This window comes from Rhinatrema bivittatum, chromosome 4 (genome assembly GCF_901001135.1).
Source record: "Rhinatrema bivittatum chromosome 4, aRhiBiv1.1, whole genome shotgun sequence".
NCBI lineage: Eukaryota > Metazoa > Chordata > Amphibia > Gymnophiona > Rhinatrematidae > Rhinatrema > Rhinatrema bivittatum.
In genome coordinates this window covers 124,279,771-124,306,116 of record NC_042618.1, presented here as the reverse complement: position 1 = coordinate 124,306,116, position 26,346 = coordinate 124,279,771, and the positions used below count along the sequence as shown (strand labels likewise).

Here is a 26,346-nt window from a genome sequence, read left to right as displayed (position 1 = left end):
GGTGGTGGAGGATTGGGGTGATATGATCTCTTTTTTTGGCATTTGAGAGAATTCTTGCGGAGGCGTTCAGGACCATCTGAAGTGGTTTGGTGGTGCATGCTGGTAGGCCTAGGAGGAGAGAGTTACAGTAGTCCAGTTTTGGGAGTATGATGGCTTGTAAAACCATGCGGAAGTCTCTGTATAGGAGGAGTGGTTTAAGTTTCTTTAATGTTTGAAGTTTAAAGAAACATTCTTTTGTTGTGTTGTTGACGAATTTGTTGAGACTGAGTCTGCTGTCTATGATGACTCCCAGGTCTTTAACTTGTTGCGTGGTGGAGTGCCCGGCGGTGTCCAGATGTTGGTTAGTGTTAGAATGTGAGGGGGGGGGGGTATAGTTTTCCAGTGCTATAATGAGGATTTCGGTTTTGTTTTTGTTTAGAACCAAGTTGAGGCTGGTGAGTAGATTGTTGATAGCTGACAGACATTTATTCCAGTATGATATGGCTTTGTGTAGGGAATCTTCTATAGGGATGAGGATTTGAATATCATCCGCGTATAGGTAATGTTTTAGCTTAAGGTTAGTGAGTAGTTGACAGAGCGGGAGCAGATAAATATTGAAAAGAGTCGGAGAGAGGGATGATCCTTGCGGTACCCCCCTCTTGGATTCGATGGTGTGGGACTCTTTGTTATTTATCTTGACCTTGTATGATCTGTTCTCCAAAAACGATTTGAACCAGTTAAAAGCTGCTCCTGTAATGCCGATGTCTATTAGGCGTTGCAGGAGGCATGTGTGGTTTACGGTATCAAACGCTGATGAGAGATCCAGGAGAGCGAGGATGCAAGGTTGGCCCTTTTCTAGGTTGAAGATGATAGTGTCTGATAATGATGTTAATAACGATTCGGTATTCATAGTCTTACGAAAGCCAAATTGGTTTGAGGTGAGGATATTGTTTTCATCAAGAAATTCTGTAAGTTGTTTGTTGACAACTTTCTCCATAACTTTGGCAATCATAGGGAGGTTTGCTATGGGTCTAACACACACACACACACACACACACACACACACACATATATATATCGTGACGTCAGCTTGATCAGTCTTCCTGTGCTGGCAGGGGAGCATAACCCACTGATCCTGAGTCCATCTATCTACACTAAGGAAAACAAAATTTTCAGGTAAGTAATTTCTCCAATATACGCTCTATTTAGTCTTATGCTGTGTGCACATGTTGTTTTTAATTTTTTTTCATCTGTATGTGTCCCCTGAAGAAGCCTGCCTATGTGCTGGCGAAACTGTGGCCTGGGGTTGGAAATTTTGTGTGATTTTTAAACGTGTTTGGGTATACACCAGTTATTGAAAAATTGTGGTTCATATTTTTGTAATAAAATATTTTGTTACTTCCTAAATTTTGTTTAGGCACTTTTATGTATTACTATCTGAGAAAAGACAACTGTTTACAATTTGTCATTGACATGTTAAGTAATGAAAATATGCTAGTGATGTGCTGTTCATTTAAAAAAAAAAAAAAAAAAAAGCATAGCTAAACTAACTAAATATGTAAGTCACAAAAGTTGCTAACACTGCACTATTAATAACAGAAATATTAACAATGTTCTTTTTCTTATTGTTTAGGATTTCTTCTTTTATTCTCTAGTTTATGATCCACAACAGAAGACACTTTTGGCAGACAAAGGAGAGATTCGAGTGGGAAACAGATACCAGGCGGACATTACAGACTTACTAAAAGAGGGTACACTTGATGGGCTCCCTTTTAGATTATTAATCCACATTTCAAATGGACATCACTTTGAGGTTGCATTTTCACTTCATGAATAAAAATGGGGTTCAGATGGTTAATTCTAAATGTGTGTTTTCTGTGAACTTTTTTTTATGTTAATCTTGTGGTTTTGAGACATCTTCAATAAAATAAATATTCTTGAAACAGAAACATATAAAACAATGACAGAATAAGACCCATCTAATATGCATATTCCTTGTGCAAGACTTGAGAGGATGCTCAATCTTAAATTTTATCCTCAAATCTAAGGATCTGCAGTGCTTTTCCCATGCTTTCTTGAATTCTTTTGTTCCCTTTGAGCCTCATATCATGGCTTGGAATTTCCTTTCCACTGGAAAATGCTTGCTTCATGTGCATTATTTTATGTTTTAGGTATGGGAATGTCTTTATTATATCCCCCTCGCTCTCCTCTTTTCAAGTGTATACATATTTAGGTCCTTAAGATTTGTTTCTGATGGCTTAAAATTTCAGACTTTACATCTAATACAACTTCTCTAAACTGCCTCTAGTATGTCTAATATTCTTTTTGAGATACAGCTTCCAAAATTGGAAACTATGCTCCAGTTGACCTGTGCTGGGGCAGTATCACTTCTATTTTTCCAGTCATGTATAGTGCATGCCCGATGTATGCAGTACAATGTAGACACATAATGGATGGTATCTAGTCCTTGGAGCTTTCAGTCAAGATAACCTGATAAGACATACGGACAAAAAACAAAATAGTGAAAACATGATTGGGAAGAACTTAATAGGTGTGTTTATACTTGGATTTAATTGTGGAAAGGGTAACTTTAATCTGCTTGGATAAACTGCAAGAGATGAGAACTAGATTTGGTTTTAAGAGGCCTTCAACCATTCCTGCAATTGAGACAAGACACCTGTAAAACAATGATTAGTCAAAGTATCTGGTAGCCCAATTAAAATAGCAGAATTCATCTCTGCTTAGTGTATATCAACATGTTGCCCTACCCTGTTGGATTTGGACCTTCATTTGGTGAACAACAACTTTTTCCAAATTTCCAACAGGAGATATTTAGTCACTCTTCAGACAGTACTTAAATTTTTGAAAAGATATTTGGATGGTTCTGAAAAAGATATTCTCTGTATTCAGAAGGAACCCACCTGTACTCACTATTATTGGGGCCTCTGGTCCCTCCCATAACTAATAATTTACCTCTTTCCCCCTCCCCAACTTTCCACAAATAACTAAGAAGCTTTTACTCACTTCTCCAAGGCCTCTTGCTCCAAATAAATTTACTCCTGCTTAGGGTAGGAATAAATCTGGACAGCCTGCTATTTCCCTGAATAGCACATGTTCTTTTCTTTGGGAGAAAGAACTATTTTTTCTTTTCCTCCCCTATCAAAAATCATGATACCTGGCCCCAGAGACACTTTACTTGCCAATGACACCCAAATGTAAGCCAAAAAAAGTCTTGAGGAAACATTTTTTAATGCCCCCTCAGTACAGTTTCTCATTGCTTTTCAAAAGACCATCTCATGATTGCAGCAGAATAGTGCAGTACTTATCTTTAAAAGTAATACTGGGCTGCCTTAGTGACAGTGCTGTGCACTGCCATGCAGTGTGTCCCTGGTCTGATTCCTGGACTGAGGGGAGGTTGTATAGGAAGCATTTGCAGCCTCTGAGGGGGAGGGAGGTGAAAGCGTCATTAAGGGTGATACTTGGCTGGATTTAGAGCACATGATACAAGGTTCTCGAAGTAGCCCTGGAGCATGGCTCCCTCAGGACCATTTCTGCAATGATCAGACTAGGAACAGTGGGAGGGTGGATCTATTAAAACAGAGGAAAAAAATCAGTGTGTAGCTGTGAAGGCTCATGGTACACAGTAAATGAGGTAGACGAAGACCAAAATGGACAATCCAGTCTGCCCAGTTCAGATTCATCCAACTTCTCTTTCTCTTCCCCCCAATGTCTTTCACCTACCTCAGCTTTTCAGATCTCTTCCAAGCATGCCTAAAATCTTTCACAATGATGGCTTCCATCATCTTTGCAGCAGGCCATTTCTGGCCCTGCAATCTTCAACTTTGCTTCTTACAAGATTAATAATAAAGCCAACACCTGGCACTTTTCCATGTCTTATTAAATTTTGTAATAATCACCATAGCCATCAAGGTTTTATTTATTTGAAAGTATTTTTTCCCATGCTCTCCAAGGTTCAGGAAGGGGTACATAAAATTACAAAATAGAACAATACTAATTTCACACAAATATAAGACATGTTATTTTAGAAGCAGTATATTTATCTCTGTAAGCTGTAGAACGCACTGGACAAGGTAGCTAAAATAAAGAAAACATCAGATAAGAGTTGGGAGCTGGGCAGGTGCTGAGAAGACCTTCTAAAATAAGTTTTTAGAGCTTTTTTAAACTCCTTGGAATATGCTATTGTACACACGGAAAGGGGGAGAGTGTTCCGTAGGACTGCCCAGCAACAAAGAAGGCCCTTTCACATGTTGACAAATGGAGAAGATGAGAAGGAGCATTAAGAAAATTTTGACCAAAAGACAGGAGAGGTCTTCTAGGAGCACAAATCGTTAGTTGAGCTGATCCATGGAGAGGTAATTTTACTTGAAAAGATTATGTATTATTACAGCGAGTTTGTATTGTATACACCACTGAACAGGCAACCAATGAAGTGACTGAAGTGCAGGGGAGATATGATCATGAATGTTTGTTACAGTAAGGCGAACAGCATTTTGGATTAGTTGTAAAGGTCTGATTGTATTCTGTGGGAAACCTGAGTAAAGGGAGTTACAGTAAACAGTACCTGAAAAGAACAAGGACTGAAGAACATTCTGAAATCAGAGAGCTCAAAATATGCTTTAAAATGCTGGAGGAGTCTTATTATAGTGAATGAGGTCTGAAAAACTTTTAATATGTGCTTGCATAGAAATGGACAAATGATGATGTCACCTAGTTTCCAAACTTGGTGCTATATGTAATATGTGATTGTTGAATGAGAATTTTGGAGGAATTTTGTAGATTGATGGACTACCTAGAATTATACTTTTGGTTTTATTGAGTTGAGAGACAATTAGTTATGTGAGTGCCACTTCTGATGGTGGAAATACATAGAGAGGTAAAATGAGAAGTGGTGGACCAGGTGGATTTGGTGAATAGAGAACAAAGTGGTATGAGGTTGATGTTAATTGGGACTGCTGATACGGCCGAACCTTGAGATACCCCAGTCGAGATGGGGTACCAGGAGGAAGAAGAGGAGGCTATTCCAAATTGATGTGTCCGGTCAGTAAGATATGATTTAAACCATGAAAACACTGAACTAGTGATTCCAATATCAACTAAACGAGACGGTAACTTTCAAACAGTTGCTTGGGTGTACATGTATGCACATGCCAGCTCGTGCCCAGAGATGCGGCCATTTTATAGCATTTATGTGCATATGCACATTATGATATAAAATCGGCTGTACATGCATACATGTGCGCACAGTTTTATATGGAAGCGCGTAAATGCCGGCTGTATCGCATAAGTGGGGGAGGGGGGGGATTTTATTAGATACGCATGCTGATGCAATAGCCCTTTTTCCCAGTTCACTCTGCCCAGTTAACAGATTGCTTTTCCTAACCCCCATGTTATTTAGCCTCCCTTTACCCTTTTAATCCCGACCCTTAAAACCCCACTGACTTGCCTATTTTTTTTTTTTTATTTTAATACTTTTACTCCATCCGTAGCAGAAATAGTTATGCAGTAGGGGACCCCAGCGTGCACTTGTGCACATAAATACTTCTGCGCACATTTCAAGGTAACTCAGAATGCCCATGTCCCACCCAGATTTTGCCCATGCCCCACCTCTTTTTCAAATTCTTTGATTTGTGCGTGTACTTGTGCGCTTTTTAAAATCCGCTTGGTGTGCACCGGCCACAATTGACAAAGTGGTGGCAAGTCAGTAATATGACAGGCTGCAAGAGAACAGAAACAAGGACTGCGATATTAAGTACCACTGACTCTTCCAGCATCTTGGTGGAATGGGGCCATATCTAGAGATTGTGGGGATGTTCATATTGGAAACAAGGATGCACACCCAAAGTTAAGATCAACTCTTCAAAGAGCTAAGCATGAAGATGTGCATGAAGGGGCACACAAAGGGGCAAGTTCTTTTGTGCGCACAACAAAGGCTTGCACCCCTCCGGTGTCCATGACCCAAGTTTAAAAGGGGGCAGGACCAACAGCAGCAGCACAGGAGGCTGAAACCGAGACTGGGAAGATAGTAGACTGCTCTGGAAGGGCCCGGAGAGGCAATACAGCAGCAGCAGGCAGATGGTCAGAAAGTTTCTCCACCGTCCACGGCATGAGTTTAAAGCCATTAGTGATGCTGTTGTGTGTTTAAAAAAAACAACAAAAACAAACAAACCTGCCTTCCCATGCTCAATCAAGTTTGGGTTTTAACCATGATTCATCCATGCAGATCACCCCAGCCTTTTTGGAAGCCAAGTGCTGTTGTACTACTAATGCAACCATTTTTGTGCAGGTTACTCCAATTCTTTCTTGGAGGCCTGATAAAATTGCACCACTGCTAATTAGGGTTGTAAACACTTCTCCATGCGAGAGACACAATGCATTCTTGAAAGCACAATGCAATCATACCTCTGATATTTTTGGCTGTAACCTAATTGAGTTGGAAGAAAAGGAGGAACTACTGGGCCAAAGAAAAGTGGTCTGTCTGTAATCCCTACCTACTGTACATGCATTTCCAAACATGCCCTCCTGTCACCAACCTGAACTCTCCCATTCATACCTCTTGCTCAGAATCATTTTCACAAGTAAACACTATTGAGACCTTTTGTCTACATGGATACAGACATTCTAGCAGTCACATTCAGTATTCTGGTAGACAAACATAAATCAATAAGCCTGCCAAAATCCAAAATGGTCAACAGAATTCAAAACTAATCTTTAATTCAAATAATTACAAAAATGTTTGTTACCCTGCCCTAGGCAGTCTAGGCCCTGAGATGTTGGCCTTCATCGGAGAGACTGGCCTCTAACTCTGTGAGGCTTTTTTCTCTTCATGCAGTTCCTGGAGTGGGAGGAAAAGCAGCAAAGTTGAAAGAAAACAAAATTAGTCACTTGGGATGGCTCTGAAAGAAGTTAGCTAACTGAAGGAGCAAAACAGTAAAGAAGACAGCATGTACAATTGCTCTTCCAATATTGGGATGTCTTGCTTGCCAGAGTAAGCCCAGGGGATGAATGCATTGCCTGGTCTGTAGAACACTGGCCCTTTGGAAAAACTGCTGCATGTTCTGAGTAATTGGCAAAGAAGGGGAAATAAACTCAGATACAAATAATTTGGAGTATTGTTACATTAAGAAGCATGAAAAGGATGCAAAGAAGAAAGAAAAGGTAACTCAAACTAGTATGCAAGCAGGAAAGTTCTGGATAAATTTATACAAGGATCCTGTAGAGCATAAGAGAAACAGAATGGCTACCCAACATCCAGGAAAACATGGAAAAGGCAAGCATCAAAAGTAGGGAATGGTTTGAAGTAACAACAAAAGAGCTGGAAATGAGATTAAAAAGAGCCCTGAAATGGAAGAGCCATGGCCTTGATGTGTCCAATTTTTGACTCAAAATCTCTCCATGAAGACCTGGCAAAGTGCAAAAATCAGTTGGTCATATAGCCTGAACCAACAACACAATAGCTAATAATGGGAAGATCTATTTTCCTTTCAAAGGGCAATCCAAGTAGCATTCCCCAAAAACTTATCAACCAGTATCTTGCCTATGTACAATCTATGATCACGTAGACTTACATAATGGTGATAGAACAGAAGGTTGAAAAGGAACATATGGAATCAGTCCAGTTGAAGCTAAATAAAGCCATCATGGCTAGATGTAAGATAAATTAAAACCTTACCATAGCATGGATTGAACATAAAGCTTTCGATAGTGTTTGAATTCACCATGAAAACATGGCAGACTATACTCAGGGTTGGTAACTTTCAAACAGGCGCGCGGGTGCACATGTTCTTCGGGCCATGGAAGTGGCCATTTTATAACATACATGCATATATGCACGCATTTTATAAAATAGACTGATCGTGCGCACAATTTTAAGTGGGTACGTGCCTGTGCGTGCAAAGGCTGCATCTACCACTTAAGTGGGGGGATTTTAGTAGGTGCGCGCCGACAACATTTCCAGTTATCCCAGTTCGCCCAGGTAAGGCATAGGACTTCCAAACCCCCCCCCCCCCTAGTTTAATAACCTCCCATTTCCCCTGTTAGCCCCTACCTTTAAAACCCTTCTGATCTATTTTTCTTTATTTAAGAACATAAGAAATTGCCATGCTGGGTCAGACCTAGGGTCCATCAAGCCCAGCATCCTGTTTCCAACAGAGGCCAAACCAGGCCACAAGAACCTGGCAATTACCCAAACTCTAAGAAGATCCCATGCTACTCGCAATTAATAGCAGTGGCTATTCCCTAAGTAAACTTGATTAATAGCTGTTAATGGACTTCTCCTCCAAGAATTTATCCAAACCTTTTTTGTATCCAGCTACACTAACTGCACTAACCACATCCTCTGGCAACAAATTCAGAGCTTTATTGTGCGTTGAGTGAAAAAGAATTTTCTCCGATTAGTCTTAAATGTGTTCTCACAGGACAAGCAGGATGGTAGCCTTCACATATGGGTGACATCACAGGATGGAGCCTAATCACGGAACAATTTTGTCAAAGTTTCTAGAACTTTGACTGGCACCTACTGGGCATGCCTAGCATGGCACTAAACCTGCAGCCAGCAGGGGATCCCCCTTCAGACTTCTTTTTTCCGTGCAGAGATAGCCACGCTGGTTAAGGAGCTCCACAGAGATTCCTGACAGTAATTTTCCTCACGGAATTACTAAAAACTTTCATACCCCACAGGGGGCCCTCCTTCGAATTTTTGGCTCCACGGTACTCCGGTAAGTTTTTACCCATTTTCGGTCAGTTCCCGTCGAGTTTGGCCCTCGCGGCGTACTGGCCATCGACTGTACTGTGGCTAAATTTTTCAAAGGCCATAGCGTCGGGGTTCCGTCGGAGCCCGGACTGTACTCGCACCATGTCCATAACAGACCCGCATAAAGTCTGTGTAATGTGTCTCAGGTGCAAGCATGATGTCCTGACTTGCACCAAATGTACCTTAATGACACCAAAAGGTCGCAAGGCCAGAATGGAGAAAATGGAACTTCTCTTCCGTTCTCAAACTCCAATGCCGTCTATTGCATCGACGTCGTCTGAACCAGCACCGTCCACTTCGCGCGAGTATCGGCCACCAGCCGGTGACTGTCCGGCGTCGATGACTTCTCAGCCTTTGACTACCTCTACTCCCCCTCAGGACCAAGGGGATTGTAGAGAGAAACATCAGCATCGACACCGGAAGTCTCGGACCATCGATGAAGGAAAATCATCGACTTCGCCATCGTCCGAGCCGCCATCAAAGAAACCCCGTCCAGAAAAGGCACCGACCCTTTCTGCGACCGGGTCACCGAGGCAACCCTCACCCGGACGGGTATCGGGAGCAGCGACTCCGCCTTTAACAGTGGTCCCGGCTATGCCTCTGCCTCCTTGTTCCCTTCCGGAGCCGGGTCTGCTTACTCCAGGTCTCCGTGAAGAAACTGGACTGGATGGTTCAGGAGGCCATGGGTAAGGCAATGCACAGACTCAAAGGTCCCCCAGCGCCGAAATCGGTGCCGGTCGTGGAACAGACCATCGATCCCATTCCGGCAGAATTGGCACCGCTGCTCTCAAAGATGGAAGCACTCATAGCCGCTTTTCCACCGATTGATCCTGGGTCACCAATGGCTCCGGTGCCTTCCCCGCTTACCCTGTCATCGGGAGGGCAAACACCGTTCCGCATTCCTCCATCGGGAGTCCTGTCGATGCCTCAACCATCGATGCCAATGCGCCCATTGGCGCCACCGATCCATCCATCGATGCCCTCGATGCCTTCAGATCCTAGACCAGGACCTTCAGGAATACCATCGTCCCATCCTTCTCAGGTTCCTACAGGGACAGCTGCTGATCCCTATGACACCTGGACTGACGATTCATCTCAAGACACAGATGATTTACCATTGCCACCTTCTCCTACTGAAAGTAGGAAGCTTTCTCCTCCAGAGAACTTGTCCTTCATAAATTTTGTGAAGGAAATGTCTGAATTGGTTCCCTTCCAATTACAGACTGAGCAAGATGTTAGGCATCAAATGATGGACCTGTTACAATTCCTGTTTGCTCCCAAGGAAATAACCTCCATCCCTATTCACCGGGTTCTTTTGGATCTCCTCAAAAAGAACTGGGAACACCCTGGTTCTGTTGCTCTAGTCAACAGAAAAGCTGATACCACTTATTTGGTCCAGTCAGCCCCAGGATTCCAGAAACCTCAGCTGGATCATCAATCTGTGGTTGTAGAATCAGCCCAAAAGAGGGCAAGAAGATCAAAACCCCACTCTTCCTTTCCCCCAGGTAAGGAACAGAAATTCCTGGATGCTATTGGCCGGCGTGTCTTCCAGGGATCAATGCTATTCTCCCGGATCGCCTCTTACCAGTTGTATATGACCCAGTACAACAGGGTCTTATTCAAACAGATACAGGACTTTGCAGAGTCCCTGCCTCAGCAATTCCAGGAACAGCTTCAAGCCCTGGTACACAAGGGCTTCGAGGCAGTGAAGCATGAAATCAGATCCTCTTATGATATCTTCGACACTGCTTCCAGGATATCTGCAACTTCTATTTGGCAAGAAGATGGGCCTGGCTTAAGTTGTTGGACTTGCGCCCTGAAGTACAAGACAGATTAACTGATCTGCCCTACATAGGCGACAATCTGTTTGGCGAACTGATCCAGCGGACGGTGGTGGAACTCAAGGACCATCATGAGACCCTTCGCCAGCTCTCTGATGCCCTCTAAGTATTCCTCCAAACAGCCTTTCAGGAAGGATACTAAAATGTCTTTCTTCCGTCCAAAGAAGTCCTGTCCACCACAGTCTAGGACTCGTTCCACGAGACCTTTCCAAAAGACCCAGTCTTGTCAACCGCGGAAACAAAAGCCTCAGGTAGCTCCTCAGCCGGGCCCTGCTTCCGGCTTTTGACTCCTGCATAGAGAGCAGTAGCCAATTTCCACTGTCTCAGATACCAGTGGGAGGTCGATTGTGCCATTTCAACAACAGGTGGCACACAATCATCTCAGACCAGTGGGTCCTTGCCATAATCTCTCAAGGTTATCACCTGAACTTTCTCTCCATCCCACCGGACTCCCCACCTCTACTGAAGTGGAGAACATCCGACCACTCACTTCTCCTGGAGCAGGAGGTCTCCCTCCTCCCATCCATAGTAATAGAGCCAGTGCCCTACTCCCAACAAGGCCTAGGATTCTATTCCCGGTACTTTCTAATCCCCAAAAAATCAGATGGCGTTCGTCCAATTCTGGACCTACGTGCCCTCAACAAGTACCTCCACCGAGAAATGTTCAAGATGGTAACCTTGGGTTCCCTCCTTCCTCTTCTGCAAAAAGGAGACTGGCTCTGCTCTCTCGATCTCCAAGACGCGTACACACACATTGCGATAACTCCATCTCATCGCAGGTTCCTGAGATTTCTGGTAGGCCCCAAGCACTATCAGTACCGAGTGCTACCATTCGGCCTGGCATCTGCACCACGAGTCTTCACCAAGTGCCTTGTAGTAGTAGTAGCCTTCCTCAGAACTCAAGGTGTCATGTCTACCCCTATCTAGACGATTGGTTGATCAGGGCTCCCACTCAGCAGGCTGCTCTGTTGTCCCTATGTCTCACTTTACACACTCCAACTTCACTAGGATTTCTTGTCAACTACGCAAAATCCTGCTTAGTCCCATCTCAAACTTTATCATTCATTGGGGCAGACTTGGACACTTTGCAGGCAAAGGCATTTCTGCCTCGACAGCGAGCTCTCACTCTCATCTCTCTCGCACACCAACTAGTCTCAGCACCGCACGACTGCATGCCATTTCTTCATCCTGCTAGGACACATGGCGTCCTCAGTACAGGTTACCCCAATGGCCCGCTTGGCCATGAGAGTCATGCAGTGGACTCTAAGGTCAAAATGGACTCAGTCCGTCCAACCTCTATCGACCACTGTCCACATCACCGACTCACTTAGTCAGTCTCTAGCCTGGTAGCAAAATCAGATCAATCTCCTCAGAGGCCTGCCCTTCCAGACTCCAGACCCTCAAATAATTCTCACCACCGATGCTTCCAACCTCGGCTGGGGAGCCCATGTCGCCAATTTGCAGACACAAGGAACTTGGTCTCCAGAGGAAGCCAAACACCAAATCAATTTCCTGGAGCTGCGAGCAATCAGATAGGCTCTCAAGGTATTTCAGGATCACTTTTCCAACCAGGTCATCCTCATTCAGACGGACAACCAGGTGGCCTGTGGTACATCAACAAACAGAGAGGGACGGGCTCCTACCTACTGTGTCAGGAGGCTGCGCAGATATGGGCGGAGGCCCTCTCCCATTCGATGTACCTCAGGGCCACCTACTTGCCGGGAGTGGACAATGTGTTGGCGGACAAGTTGAGTCACACCTTTCAACAACATGAGTGGTCCCTCAACCCCACTATAGCGGACTCAGTTAATATTCCAACGTTGGGGTTACCCCCCATAGACCTCTTTGCGTCACCTCAGAACCTCAAATAAATAAATAAAATATTTATTTATTTATTTTTAATTTTTATATACCGGTGTTTCTGTATGTAATACAAATCTCATTGGTTTACATTGAAAACAGAGCATAATAATTCACCTGGAGGCGGCACATGGAACAAGGTTACGGAACTTGGATCAGGGAAAACTATTCAAGCTTAACATTATAAATTTAGAACGTTAAATACAAGTCTTAGCTATCAAGTCTCTTGGAGCATCAAAATCAAAAAAATGGAGCATAACTGTATAAATGTCACATGTGTTCTACAGCAGGGATTAGCTACATTGTAATAGTAGTATGGTACATGGGGATTGCGACGGACATAAATGGTACATAAAAATGTAGAGAATAAATTCAGATAGATGCGAGCCAGAAGGTCTTGCTAGCTGGAAGCGAACCAGGGGCTCATGATCCTGGAAAAGCTTGGCTGAAGAGCCAGGTTTTAAGTTTCTTTTTGAATAAAGAGTGGCAGAGTTCTAGTCGGATATCTGGCGGGAGCGCATTCCATTGAGCGGGGCCTGCTGCAGATATGGCACGTTTCTGAAGCGAGGATTTTGTTGAGGGTGAAGGAGTGTGCCTTTATATGCTCCTCTGATGGGCCTGGATGATGTGTAAGGACGTAGTTGGGTGCTTAAGTGGAGCGGGGAGATGTTGTGAATGGATTTATGAATGGTTATGAGCACTTTAAAGAGGATCATGTGCTTAATGGGCAGCCAGTGGAGGAGTTTGAGTATGGGGGTGATGTGTTCTCTTTTATTCATATTGGTAAGGATTCTGGCTGCAGAGTTTTGCACCATCTGGAGGGGTTTGATGGTAGTGGCTGGAGATCAAAGAGGAGCGAATTGCAGTAGTCGATTTTAGATAGTATGATGGCTTGTAGAACCATCCGGAAATCGTTGAGGTGAAGAAGTGGTTTCAGCTTTCTAAGGACTTGTAGCTTGTAGAAACAGTCCTTAATGGTGGTGCTTATAAATTTTGTTAGGTTAAGCTGATTATCTATATGACGCCTAAATCTCTTACATGTGGCGAATGATTTAATATTGGAATGGTTGAAAGGAGTGTGTCAGATGGGTTGAGAAGCTCGTTGTTGACATTTTGATTGATGATTAGGATCTCGGTTTTGTTGTTAAGTATGAGGCTAAGGCTGGAGAGAAGCTGATTGATCAGTTGCAAGCAATTGTTCCAGTGAGTCATAGTTTTGTGTAAGGATTCTGTGATTGGGATGAGTATTTGGATGTCGTAAAAGTAGAGAACTTTTACTCTCTCACTCGCAGCCTACACTCTCAACCAAGAGATGTGTTCTCTCTCTCATGGGAAACCCGTCTCCTATATGCATTTCCTCCACTTCCACGTGTCTCGAAGACTCTCATGAAGTTACGTCAGGACAAGGGACACATGATCTTGATAACACCTCACTGGCCTCGCCAGGTGTGGTTTCCAAGTCTTCAGGACCTCTCCATTTCCCTTGGGAAAGGACCCGCTTCTGATCACTCAGAACGACGGGTGCCTACACCACCCCAATCTTCAGGCCTTGTCTCTTACGGCTTGGATGTTGAAAGGTTAATTTTTCAGCCACTTAACCTTTCGGAGCCAGTTTCCCGTGTCCTGATCGCTTCACGGAAGCCTTCCATGAGAAAATCTTATCTTTACAAATGGAACAGGTTTAAATCATGGTGCTCTTCTCAATCCCTTGATCCCTTTACCTGTTCCATCATGAAGTTCCTAGACTATCTCTGGCACTTGTCAGAATCATGTCTAAAAACCTCTTCCATCAGAATGCATGTCAGTGCGGTAGCCGCCTTCCATAGAGGTATCTGCGATGTTCCTATTTCAGTATAACCCCTTGTAACACGTTTTCTGAAGGGCTTGCTTCACCTTAGGCCTCCACTGCGCCCTCCAGCCCCTTCTTGGGACCTCAGTCTGGTTTTGGGAAGGCTCATGAAACCACCATTCAAGCCTCTCCAATCCTGTGATCTTTGCTATCTCACATGGAAAGTGATTTTTCTTTTGGCAATAACATCTGCTCGCAGAGTTAGAGTTACCTATCCGCCTTACACTAAACTTCTGCAGTACCGGGCGGTACACCGCACTCACCCTAAGTTCTTACCTAGGGTAGTATCAGAGTTTCACATTAATCAATTCATTATACTACATACCTTCTTTCCCAGACCTCACTCCAGTCCAGGAGAACAGGCTCTGCATACCCTTGATTGTAAACGTGCTCTAGCATTCTATCTAGACCATACAGCTGCCCACAGGAAAAGCACTCTATTGTTTGTCTCTTTCCATTCCACCAAATTGGGGCAGCCTGTGGGTAAGCAGACTCTCTCCTCCTGGTTAGCGGACTGTATATTCTTTTGCTATTAGCAAGTAGGCATTCCACTTCAAGATTGTGTTAAAGCACACTCTGTGAGGGCCATGGCGTCTTCAGAAGCACACCTACGCTCGGTGCCTCTTCCTGACATTTGCAGGGCTGCTACCTGTAGTTCTCTCCATACCTTTACAGCCCATTATTGCTTAGAGAAGGCCGGAAGACAAGATTCCATCTTCGGCCAATTTGTCTTCTGCAACCTTTTTACAACTTGACGTACCAACGTCCTTCAGCCTGCCCATTAGGGTTCAGGATGCCCTCTACAAATTGCACCCCAATCCTTGTGCCTATTGCACATCTTTGGTACATTTGGTGCATTTCTCGGACATCCTCAGCTCTGTACTCACCCATATGTGAGGACTATCATCCTGCTTGTCCTGTGAGAAAGCAAATATTGCTTAACTGTAACAGGTGTTCTCACAGGACAGCAGGATATTAGTCCTCATGAAACCCGCCCACCACCCCGTGGTGTTGGGTTCGTTTTCTTGTTTTTCGGCACTTCCTGTAGCTTTAAACAAGACTGAAGGGGGACCCCTGCTGGCTGCAGGTTTAGTGCCATGCTGGGCATGCCCAGTAGGAGCCAGTCAAAGTTCTAGAAACTTTGACAGAAGTGTTCCGTGATTGGGCTCCATCCTGTGATGTCACCCATATGTGAGGACTAACATCCTGCTGTCCTGTGAGAACACCTGTTACAGGTAAGCAACATTTGCTTTACTTGCCAACTTCATGGAATGCCCCCTAGTTCTTCTATTATTCACAAGTGTAAATAACCGAGTCACATCTACTCGTTCAAGACCTCTCATGATCTTAAAGACCTCTATCATATCCCCCCTGAGCCGTCTCTTCTCCAAGCTGAACAGCCCTATCCTCTTCAGTCTTTCCTCATAGGGGAGTTGTACCATCCACTTTTTCATTTTGGTTGCCCTTCTCTGTACCTTCTCCATCGCAACTATATCTTTTTTGAGTTGCGGCGACCAGAATTGTACACAGTATTCGAGGTGCGGTCTCACCATGGAGCGATATAGAGGCATTATGACATTTTCTGTTTTATTAACCATTCCCTTCCTAATAATTGCTAACATTCTGTTTGCTTTTTTGACTGCTGCAGCACACTGAGCCGACGATTTTAAAGTATTATCCACTATGATGCCTAGATCTTTTTCCTGGGTGGTAGCTCCTAATATGGAACCTAACATCGTGTAACTACAGCAAGGGTTATTTTTCCCTATATGCAACACTTTGCACTTGTCCACATTAAATTTCATCTGTCATTTGGATGCCCAATCTTCCAGTCTTGCAAAGTCCTCCTGTAATGTACCACAATTTGCTTGTGATTTAACTACTCTGAATAATTTTGAATCATCCGCAAATTTGATAACCTCACTCGTCGTATTCCTTTCCATATCATTTATATATATATATATATATATATATATATATATATATATTGAAAAGCACCAGTCCAAGTACAGATCCCTGAGGCACTCCACTGTTTACCCTTTTCCACTGAGAAAATTGACCATTTAATCCTACTCTCTGTTTCCTGTCTTTTAACCAGTTTGTAATCCACGAAAGGACATCGCCTCCTATCCCATGACTTTTTAGTTTTCTTATTAGCCTCTCATGAGGGACTTTGCCAATCACCTTCTGAAAATCCAAATATTCTACATCTACCAGTTCACCTTTATCCACATGTTTATTAACCCCTTCAAAAAAAAATGAGGCATATTTGTTAGGCAAGACTTCCCTTGGGTAAATCCATGTTGACTGTGTTCCATTAAACCATGTCTTTCTATATGCTCTACGGTTTTGATCTTGAGAATAGTTTCCACTATTTTTCCCGGCACTGAAGTCAGGCTCAGTGATCTATAGTTTCCCGGATCGCCCCTGGTGCCTTTTTTAAGTATTGGGGTTAGATTGGCCACCCTCCAGTCTTCAGGTACAATGGATGATTTTAATGATAGGTTACATTCATTTTTTAGTTCCTTCAGTACCCTAGGATGCATACCATCTGGTCCAGGTGATTTGCCACTCTTTAGTTTGTTAATCTAGCCTACTACATCTTTCAGGTTCACAGTGATTTTGTTGAGTTCTTCTCTCATCACCCCTGAAAACCATCTCAGGAACTGGTATCTCCCCAACATCCTCATTAGAATAATGTTAATTGCAAAAAAAGAACTGAGACTATCCCAGCAAGCCTTCAAATCGACGACCAAACTAGAAATCGGACTACTCAAATCCACCGAGCTTCAAATCTGCCTTATCTACGCCCCCCGGGGCTCCTAGAAGCCGACCCCTCTCCCCTCATCGAAATCATAGCCAAACACATCAACACTAACTCACCTGCTATCATTTTAGGAGACTTCAACATCCATGTTGACTCCCCCTCTCCATCATCCAATTGCGAAGCCCTTCTCTCCTCCCTCCAGGCTATGGGCTTCAAACAAATTATAAACAATCCCACACACAAGGCAGGCCACACGCTTGACCTGATATTCACGAATGAAACCATCTCTCCCATCTCCCCACCTTCTTGCACACCCATCCCCTGGTCAGATCACTCGCTAATAGTTACAGAATTATCTATAAAACAAAAACAGACTCCCATTGTTACTAAATCCTCTATCCAGTTCAGGAAACCTTGTTCCATGGACACTCTCAACAACAGCCTTGCCAAAGACCTAACTAAACTGGACCTCTCTGATGTTGACACCGCTATTATCTCCTGGCAAACTATCACACACTCAGTAGCAAGCATAATCTGCCCCATATCTTCAAAAGTTATCAACCCTGCCCGCATGAACAAAAAACCCTGGTTCTCAACTGAATTAGGAAAACTCAAACAAGACCTACAACACAAAGAACAACGCTGGCGGAAAGATCCCTCCCCTACCTCACTGGCTTCTTACAAAACAGCAATGAACTATTATAGGACATCCATTACCTTCACTAAACGAGATTTCTATGCCAAAAAAATACACGGCTTCCTATACGACCCAAAAGCTCTGTTCTCATATGTTGCAGCCCTTACCACCCCTATTCCCTACCTTCCTAGAAGAAGAAGCCCAAAACAAATCTACAGAGTTGGCAGTCTTCTTTGACAACAAAATAAAAAATCTACTTGCCCTGCTGGCAACATCCAACACTTCATCAAATCCCTCGCCTCTACCAAGCCAAAATCCTTCACCAACTATTCACAAACAGACGCTAGAATCTCTTGAACCCATATCATCCCTGGAAATCGAATCGATAATCAAGAAAATGAAACTTTCTTCACACCCATTGGACCAAATACCGACCAAACTCCTTCTCACCATTCCTAACACCATTGCTAAACTTCTGGCTGACATCATAAATTGCTCCCTCAATCAAGGATCTGTCCCTGACTCTTTAAAAATTGCTTCCCTGAAACCCTTACTAAAAAAACCCAACCTGGACCCAGCTAACCCTGTAAATTTCCGCCCCGTTGCAAACTTACCTTTTATAGCCAAGCTAATGGAAAAGCTGGTCAACATCCGACTCACAGACTACCTTGACTCTCACAATATTCTCTACCCTTCTCAATTCGGATTCAGGAAACGCCTAAACACAGAATCCCTCCTTCTTTAACGGACAATATCCAGATGGGCCTTGACAAGGGACAATCCTACCTTCTAGCCCTACTCGATATTTCCACGGCGTTCGACACAGTAAACCATTCTATCCTGATCAACCATCTAATGGAAATAGGCATCTCTGGCTCTGCACTGCTCTGGTTCAAATCATTTCTGAACAGGCACTACAAAGTTAAAATAAATGACAAAGAATCCCACCCCATACCTTCAAAACAAGGAGTACCACAGGGTTCTTCACTTTCCCCTACCCTGTTCAATATCTATCTACTCCCGTTATGCCAGCTACTCAATAGCCTCAACCTCACCCATTTTATATACGCGGACGATGTGCAAATCCTAATCCCCCATCTCGGACCCCATCTCCTCTACTCTAAATTTTTGGAAGAGCTGCTTACACGCCATCAACCTCCTTCTCTCGAGTCTCAACCTGGTCCTTAATACGTTCAAAACAGAACTCCTGGTTATCTCCCCTAGCGATAACAACCCCTTCGCCAACAATGCAATTATTCCACTAGCAAGCCAGGTTAGAGACCTTGGGGCCACCCTTGACTCTAGAATGAATTTCAAAAAGTTCATTAAAACTACAACTAAAGAATGCTTCTTTAAGCTACAGGTCCTGAAGCAGCTAAGACTGCTCTTACACTTCCAGGATTTCCGTTCAGTACTTCAAGCCATACTGTTTTCAAAGATCGACTATTGCAACACTCTACTACTCGGTCTCCCCACCTCTTCTACTAAACCTCTACAGATGCTGCAAAACGCAGTGGCCAGGATCCTTACAAACACATGTCGTAAGGACCACATCACACCAATCCTAAAAATCCTACACTGGCTACCCATCCAATATAGAATACTCTTCAAGACTCTCACCATCATCCACAAATCTGTCTACCAGCAATCCACACTCCAACTCGCCATCCCTCTCGAACCTCATACTTCCGCAAGGCCGATCAGATCCGCCTACAAAGGTTCTCTCAAGGCCCCCCCTAACAAATCCTTGGTCCACAACTCCATTCATAAGTGAGCACTTTCGACAGCGGGTCCGCTCCATTGGAATTCGCTTCCCCCAGATATACGCCAGGAACAATGCCATCTCTCCTTCAGAAAGAAACTGAAAACCTGGCTGTTCACACAAGCTTTACCGTTTAAGGAACCTCTATCAACCAACATTGACTCTCACCCTCCGACCTCTTCCCTACTCCCCTCCCCCTCCTCGCTCCAGTCCCTGCCCTGCCACCCCCCCCCCCCCCCCCCCGCTTACCTCCCCATGTTTCCTCCTTCCACAGGATATATTACGTTAATAATTGCCTAGGATAAATCTCCAGCTGAACTCAACAATCTGTTTATGTCTCGCTACTCTATTGTTTTTCGTTGACTGTTTTATCACTCTCCAGTTGTAATAGTTTAAATCTTTCCTGTCTTCCATCTCCCATGTTTTTGCTCCCTGTTTAATGTAACTTTACCTTCTACATAGTTGTTAAATTGATTTCCCCCAGTTCCATTGTAAACCGGTACGATAAGACCTTGTCTGGAGTATCTGTATAGTAAAAGAATTTAAATAAAATAAATAAATTAGTAAACACGGAAGCAAAGAATTCATTTAGTCTTTCTGCAAAGGCCTTATCTTCCCTAAGAGCCCTTTAACCCCTCGGTCATCTAATGGTCCAACCGACTCTCTCACAGGTTTCTTGCTTTGGATATATTTTAAAAAGTTTTTATTATGAGTTTTTGCCTCTATGGCCAACTTCATTTCAAATTCTCTCTTTGCCTGTCTTATCAATGTTTTACACTTAACTTGGCAATGCTTATGTTTTATCCTATTTTCTTCAGATGGATCCTTCTTCCAATTTTTCAAGGATTTTTTTTTGTCTAAAATAGCCTCTTTTATCTTACCTTTTAACCATGACGGTAATCGTTTTGCCTTCCTTCCACCTTTCTTAATGTGTGGAATACATATGGACTGCGCCTCTAGGATTGTATTTTTAAACAATGTCCGTGCCTGTTGAACACCTTTTAACCTTTGTAGCTGCACCTTTCAGTTTTTTTCTAACTATTTTCCTCATTTTATCAAAGTTTCCCTTTTGAAAGTTTAGTGTTAGAGCTGCAGATTTATTTATTGTCCCCCTTCCAGTTATTAGTCTAAATTTGATCATGTTATGATCACTGTTGCCAAGTGGCCCCACCACCGTTACCTCTCTCACCAAATCCTGTGTTCCACTAAGAATTAAAATCTAAAATAGCTCCCTCTCTTGTTGGTTCCTGAACCAATTGCTCCATGAAGCAGTCATTTATTACATCCAGGAACTTTGTCTCTAGCAAGTCCTGATGTTACATTTACCCAGTCAATATTGGGGTAATTGAAATCTTACGTACTCGTCCTCCATGCAGAAGAAAAGTTATGTGGCGGGGAACTCCGGCGCGAACTTGTGCGTGTAATTATTTATACATACATTTGAAGTCAAAATCCAGGAATGCCTATGCCCTGCCCAGACCACACCCACACCCCACCTTTTTTCAGAACTTTCCATTTGTGTGTGTGGCGGGAGATACACACATAGGCGGGCACCTTTTAAAATCCGCTTGGTATGTATTAGTCCAACTTGTGCGCATATCTCCCCGTTTTGGCACACGCTGGTCTTTTAAAATTCACTTATAACTGAATTATGAAGATGGAAAACTTTGTCATTCCAGTAAGGAATATTTCAGGGAGATTCTCTTTCACCACTCTTGTTTTGTAAGGTACTAAATCCAGCAAGTAGTCTCATTAGCTCCTTGGGCTATGGATTTAGTCTTGATCCTAGAGATATAAATGACTTAAAGATAGCATCTCACCTACTGTTTGAAAATGACTTGAAACTTTACCTCCGGTGGAACAATTTAAGAATGAAGAACTTCTCAGATGACATTTGGCCTGGTCAGATGTGCTATGGTTAATGAAAACTAAGTAAAACTGAAGACAAATATAAAGGAATTTAAATAGGAAAGTGTATACAAGAAGAAAAGATCAGCAAAGAGTACTGTAGGAGACTGAAATTGATGTTGAAAAGTGCTTTAATAACTTATTTATTTATTTATTTAGGTTTTTTATATACTGGTCTTCCTGCATTAGATGCAAATCAAATCAGTTTACATTGAACAATTAAACTTGCTTGAAAGCATTACATGTAACAGAGAACATCTAACAAGAAACCTGAAGGAACAATAATAAAACGTGAAGTTTGAAGTATTCATCTTAACCAGATGCCTTGCAGAAAACCAATGAGGAATTAAAAAATAAAATTAAATAACAGATGGATGTATCGAGAGAAATAGGGCTTGGAGCAATGAGAGGATAATTATAAGGGAGGATGTGAGGATGAGAGGGAAGGGGGGAAAAAAGAATAAGAATAAGATGCAAACTGTCAATCAGCTTGCAATCGCTGTGCTCTTATTCAGCTTTGGAATCACAGACTGGCCCAATAAAGATCTTGGAAAACTGAATGTAAGAACAAGAAAAGTCTTCCATGCCCACTAGGTAATTTATAAGAACCAGTGTATGCCAGAATTGTAAATATTGAGAGCTGAAGGTAGTATAGTTTTTATAGATTACACACATAGAGCTACCATCATATGTCTCCAGGCACACTTAACAGTAAGAACATAAGAAATTGCCATACTGAGTCAGACCAAGGGTCCATCAAGCCCAGCATCCTGTTCCCAACAGTGGTCAATCCAGGCTACAAGTACCTGGCAAGTACCCAAAAGCTAAGTATATCCCATGCAACTGATGTTAGTAATAGCAGTGGCTATTTTCTAAGTCAACTTGATTAATAGCAGGTAATGTCTTTCACCTCCAAGACTTACCCAAACCTTTTTTAAACCCAGCTATACTAACTGCAAAAACCACATCCCCTGGCAACAAATTCCAGAGTTTGTGTGCTTTGAGTGAAAAAGAATTTTCTCCGATTTAGTTTTAAATGTGCTACATGCTAATTTCATGGAGTGCCCCCCTAGACCTTCTATTATCCAAAAGAGTAAATAACAGATTCACATTTACACGTTCTAGACCTCTTATGATTTTAAAGACCTCTATCATATTCCCCCTCAGCTGTCTCTTCTACAAGCTGAACAGCCCTAACCCCTTTAGTCTTTCCTCATAGGGGAGCTGTTCTAACCCCTTTATCATTTTGGTCGCCCTTCTCTGTACGTTCTCCATTGCAACTATATCTTTTTTGAGATGCGGCGACCAGACTCGTACACTGTATTCAAGGTGTGGTCTACCATGGAGCGATACAGAGGCATTATGACATTTTCCATTTTGTTCACCATTCTCTTCCTAATAATTCCTAACATTGTTTGCTTTTTTGACTGCCACAGCACACTGAGCCAATGATTTCAATGTATTATCCACTATGACACCTAGATCTCTTTTCTGGGTGGTAGCTCCTAATATGGAACCTAACATCATGTAACTTATAGCATAGGTTATTTTTCCCTATATGCATCACTGTGCACTTATCTACATTAAATTTCATCTGCCATTTGGATGCCCAATTTTCCATTCTCACAAGGTCCTCCTGCAATTTATCACAATCTGCTTGTGATTTAACTACTCTGAATAATTTTGTATCATCTGCAAATTTGATTACCTCACTCATATTCCTTTCCAGATCATTTATAAATATATTGAAAAGCACAGGTCCGGGTACAGATCCTTGTGGTGCTCCACTGTTTACCCTTTTCCACTGAGAAAATTGTCCATTGAATCCTACTGTTTCCTGTCTTTTAACCAGTTTGTAATCCACGGAAGGACTTTGCCACCTATCCCATGACTTTTACTTTTCTTAGAAGCCTCTCATGAGGGACTTTGTTAAATGCCTTCTGAAAATCCAAATACACTACATCTATCAGTTCACCTTTAGCTACATGTTTATTAACCCCTTCAAAAAAGTGAAGCAGATTTATGAGGCAAGACTTGCCTTGGGTAAAGCCATGCTGACTTTGTTCCATTAAACCATGTCTTTCTATATGTTCTGTGATTTTGATCTTTAGAACACGTTCCACTATTTTTCCTGGCACTGAAATCAGGCTAACTGGTCTGTAGTTTCCTGGATTGCCCCTGGAGCCCTTTTTAAATTGGGGTTACATTAGCCACCTTCCAGTCTTCAGGTACAATGGATGATTTTAATGATAGGTTACAAATTTTAACTAATAGATCTGAAATTTCATTTTTTAGTTTCTGCAGAACCCTGGGGTGTATCAACTAATCCAAATATAAAGTTGAATTGATAGATAGGCTAGTTCAATTGGAAAATGCCCCTCTAATAGAAGTATTCTTTTCTTTAAAGAAAACTATTATGTCATTTATTTAAAAAAAAAAAAATCCCTTCATTAAAGATCATTATAGACAGATTTTAAATGTAACATATTAGGGCAAGGTTTAAAAAAAAAAAGTGGTATTAATACAGTTGCTGGACTTTGACACTGAAAGTTATTGAATACATATCAATCCAGTTTCCAGTTTCAGCATAGTACTAAAACAGTATTTGTCTCCATTATGGAATATTTCCTTAGACATTTGGATCGAGGTAGAAATGGGCTATTGATCCTACCTTTGACATGGTAAGACATTAATTGTTGGTTGAATGGTTGAAGGGTATATTAAGGGGTACATTTTAAAAATGGTTTACCTCTTGTTTACCCCAACAGGTTTTTATGAAGAGATAAGGTGATCCCTGGAGGCTTGCATGCAGAGTCCCTGGGATCCATTCTGTCTGTGCTCCTCTCTAGCCTTTATATTAAGCCACCTTTTTTTGCTATTCTGTTTGCAGATGATATTCAATTCTAGTTTCCTTTTACAAACTTAAGTTCAGATGAACTGGACATTATAAATGCATGTCTGCGGGTTGTCCTGGTTTAGTGATCACAAATAATTAAATATTGGAAAATCAGAGGTTATATGGATGGGGAATTGTAATATTCTGCCAGTTGCACAGCGGTCGACATCCCATACCTCAAGGTCCTGATTCCAACTTCTTCCCCAGCATTCTGATCCTCTAATGTATTCTACAGTTCTATCTAGGGCCCTAAGCAACTACATGGTTTTATGGGCCCAGTGCATATGATTTCTTGTGGGCATGCCCTGATGACATCACTACTTTCCTACAAAAGGAAGCTCAGTCCTCAGAGTCAATGCCTGAGCAACATGTTTGGTTCCATGTGTTCCTATTCTTTTGCTGCTTTTCTCCTGTGAACTAGCTTGTTCCCTGACTCTGCCTTGTCTGTTGCATCCCCTGACCTGTTGCTTGCCTCCTGACTGTGATTTAACTCCATCTGCCTTGCCCTTGGTGTTCCTCCTGACATTGCATGAGCTCTGCCTGCCTGAACCTTGCCTGTCTGACCTTGCTTCTTCCTCATGTTTATGCTCTGGTGCCTTGATCCTGACCATCAGCTGCTATGAGTGCTATCTTCTAGTTTGGGACAAAAGTATTGGATGAGCAGTGAGACCCTCGGTAGCTGAAAATGATCTGGATTTACCAGTATGCCAATCAGTAAGATATCTGAGAGTCATACTAGATTCGGAGCTGGAAATGACTACCCATGCTACTGAATCTGCATATAGGGTACTGAGGATTGTTTGGCAGTTACATCCCTATTTATCGCTGGCCTAACTAGAGTAGCCCAGGCCTTATTGACTGGACTACTGTAGTGCAGTTTTGGTAGTCACTCCACAAAACACTAGAAAAAGCTGCAACTACTACAGAATACAGCTGCACAGATTATAGTGGGCCTGAGGGCTTGAGACTTATGCCAATAATGAAGCGTCACCATTGGTTGCCTATTGAAGCAGGATTATTTGTAAGATTCTAGTCCTTATGTTTAAGGTGCTTACAGGGTTGAATTCTGACCATTGGAAAGAAACTGTTCTGGGGCATAGTCTGAGACCATCACAAAAATAAATTGTTGGTGATCCCTGGGAAGACTTCACATTTGTGAGTGGGTTTTAGTTTGATGTTTGCTCATAAATTGTGGAATTCCCTCCCAGATAAAATTATGTTGCAAAATAATTATATAGCATTTAAGAAGGGTGTCAAGGTGTAGATATTTAAGAAATAATATCCTTGAATATGGGATAAAGTTCAAAACTACTGAGTTGTAATGTGAACTAATATTGAGGGAATTGCCTGAGTTTATACTTATATATTTGATGTTATATGAGAATTAAGCTGAAATTGTATTAAACCTAATGTGATTTTCATAAATGTTTAGATGTGCTACATTCTTTGATGTTTTTTTTTTAAATATTGTACCTAGCTTTAGGTTGTCCCTGCAGTAGATGAAGTACATACATCGAAATAAATACTCAAAAAGTGCTGTCATGAAAATGAACAGCCAGAATCTGTTCTATCCTTAAACTTCAATATCTATCCTTAAACTTAAAATCCTTATCCAATCTCAAATCTGCACACCTCAACGTCACCCGCAAACGAGCCATAACAATAGCGGGCCCCACCTTATGGAACTCCCTCCCCACCTGTCTCAGAAATGAACCTTCATTGCAAGTCTTCAAAAAACACCTCAAAACATGGCTGTTCCTAAAAGCTTTCCCACCTGACATGTAACCTGCCCAAATGCAACTGCAACACACCACGCCCCCCTACACAAGCATCTCGCATCACCATCTTCCCTCCCTTGCACCACCTCCTCCCACCTATCCCCCCCATTCCCCCTTTCAACCCTCCCTGCCAACATTAACCTTAAAATATCCTCATCAACAAGTCATTTATGTACATATGTTATAAACTACATCAACAAGTCATTTATGTACATATGTTATATACTACATCAAATGTTCCATGTAATCCTGTTATTTCTGTTATAATTCGTTATATTTATTACAATGTTATAATTTAT

General features: G+C 42.4%; 1 protein-coding gene across 11 annotated transcripts in view; it reads left to right on the top strand.

Moving 5' to 3' along the window:
• Positions 1 to 26,346, top strand: part of MTA1 (metastasis associated 1) — an 885,916-nt gene that overhangs the window by 294,284 nt on the left and 565,286 nt on the right. For all 11 annotated transcript variants that reach the window (XM_029598824.1, XM_029598817.1, XM_029598815.1 and 8 more), the window contains one exon: positions 1,613 to 1,730. In XM_029598824.1, coding sequence (XP_029454684.1) covers positions 1,613 to 1,730 — 118 coding nt within the window. The remainder of the gene's footprint in view (positions 1 to 1,612; positions 1,731 to 26,346) is intronic.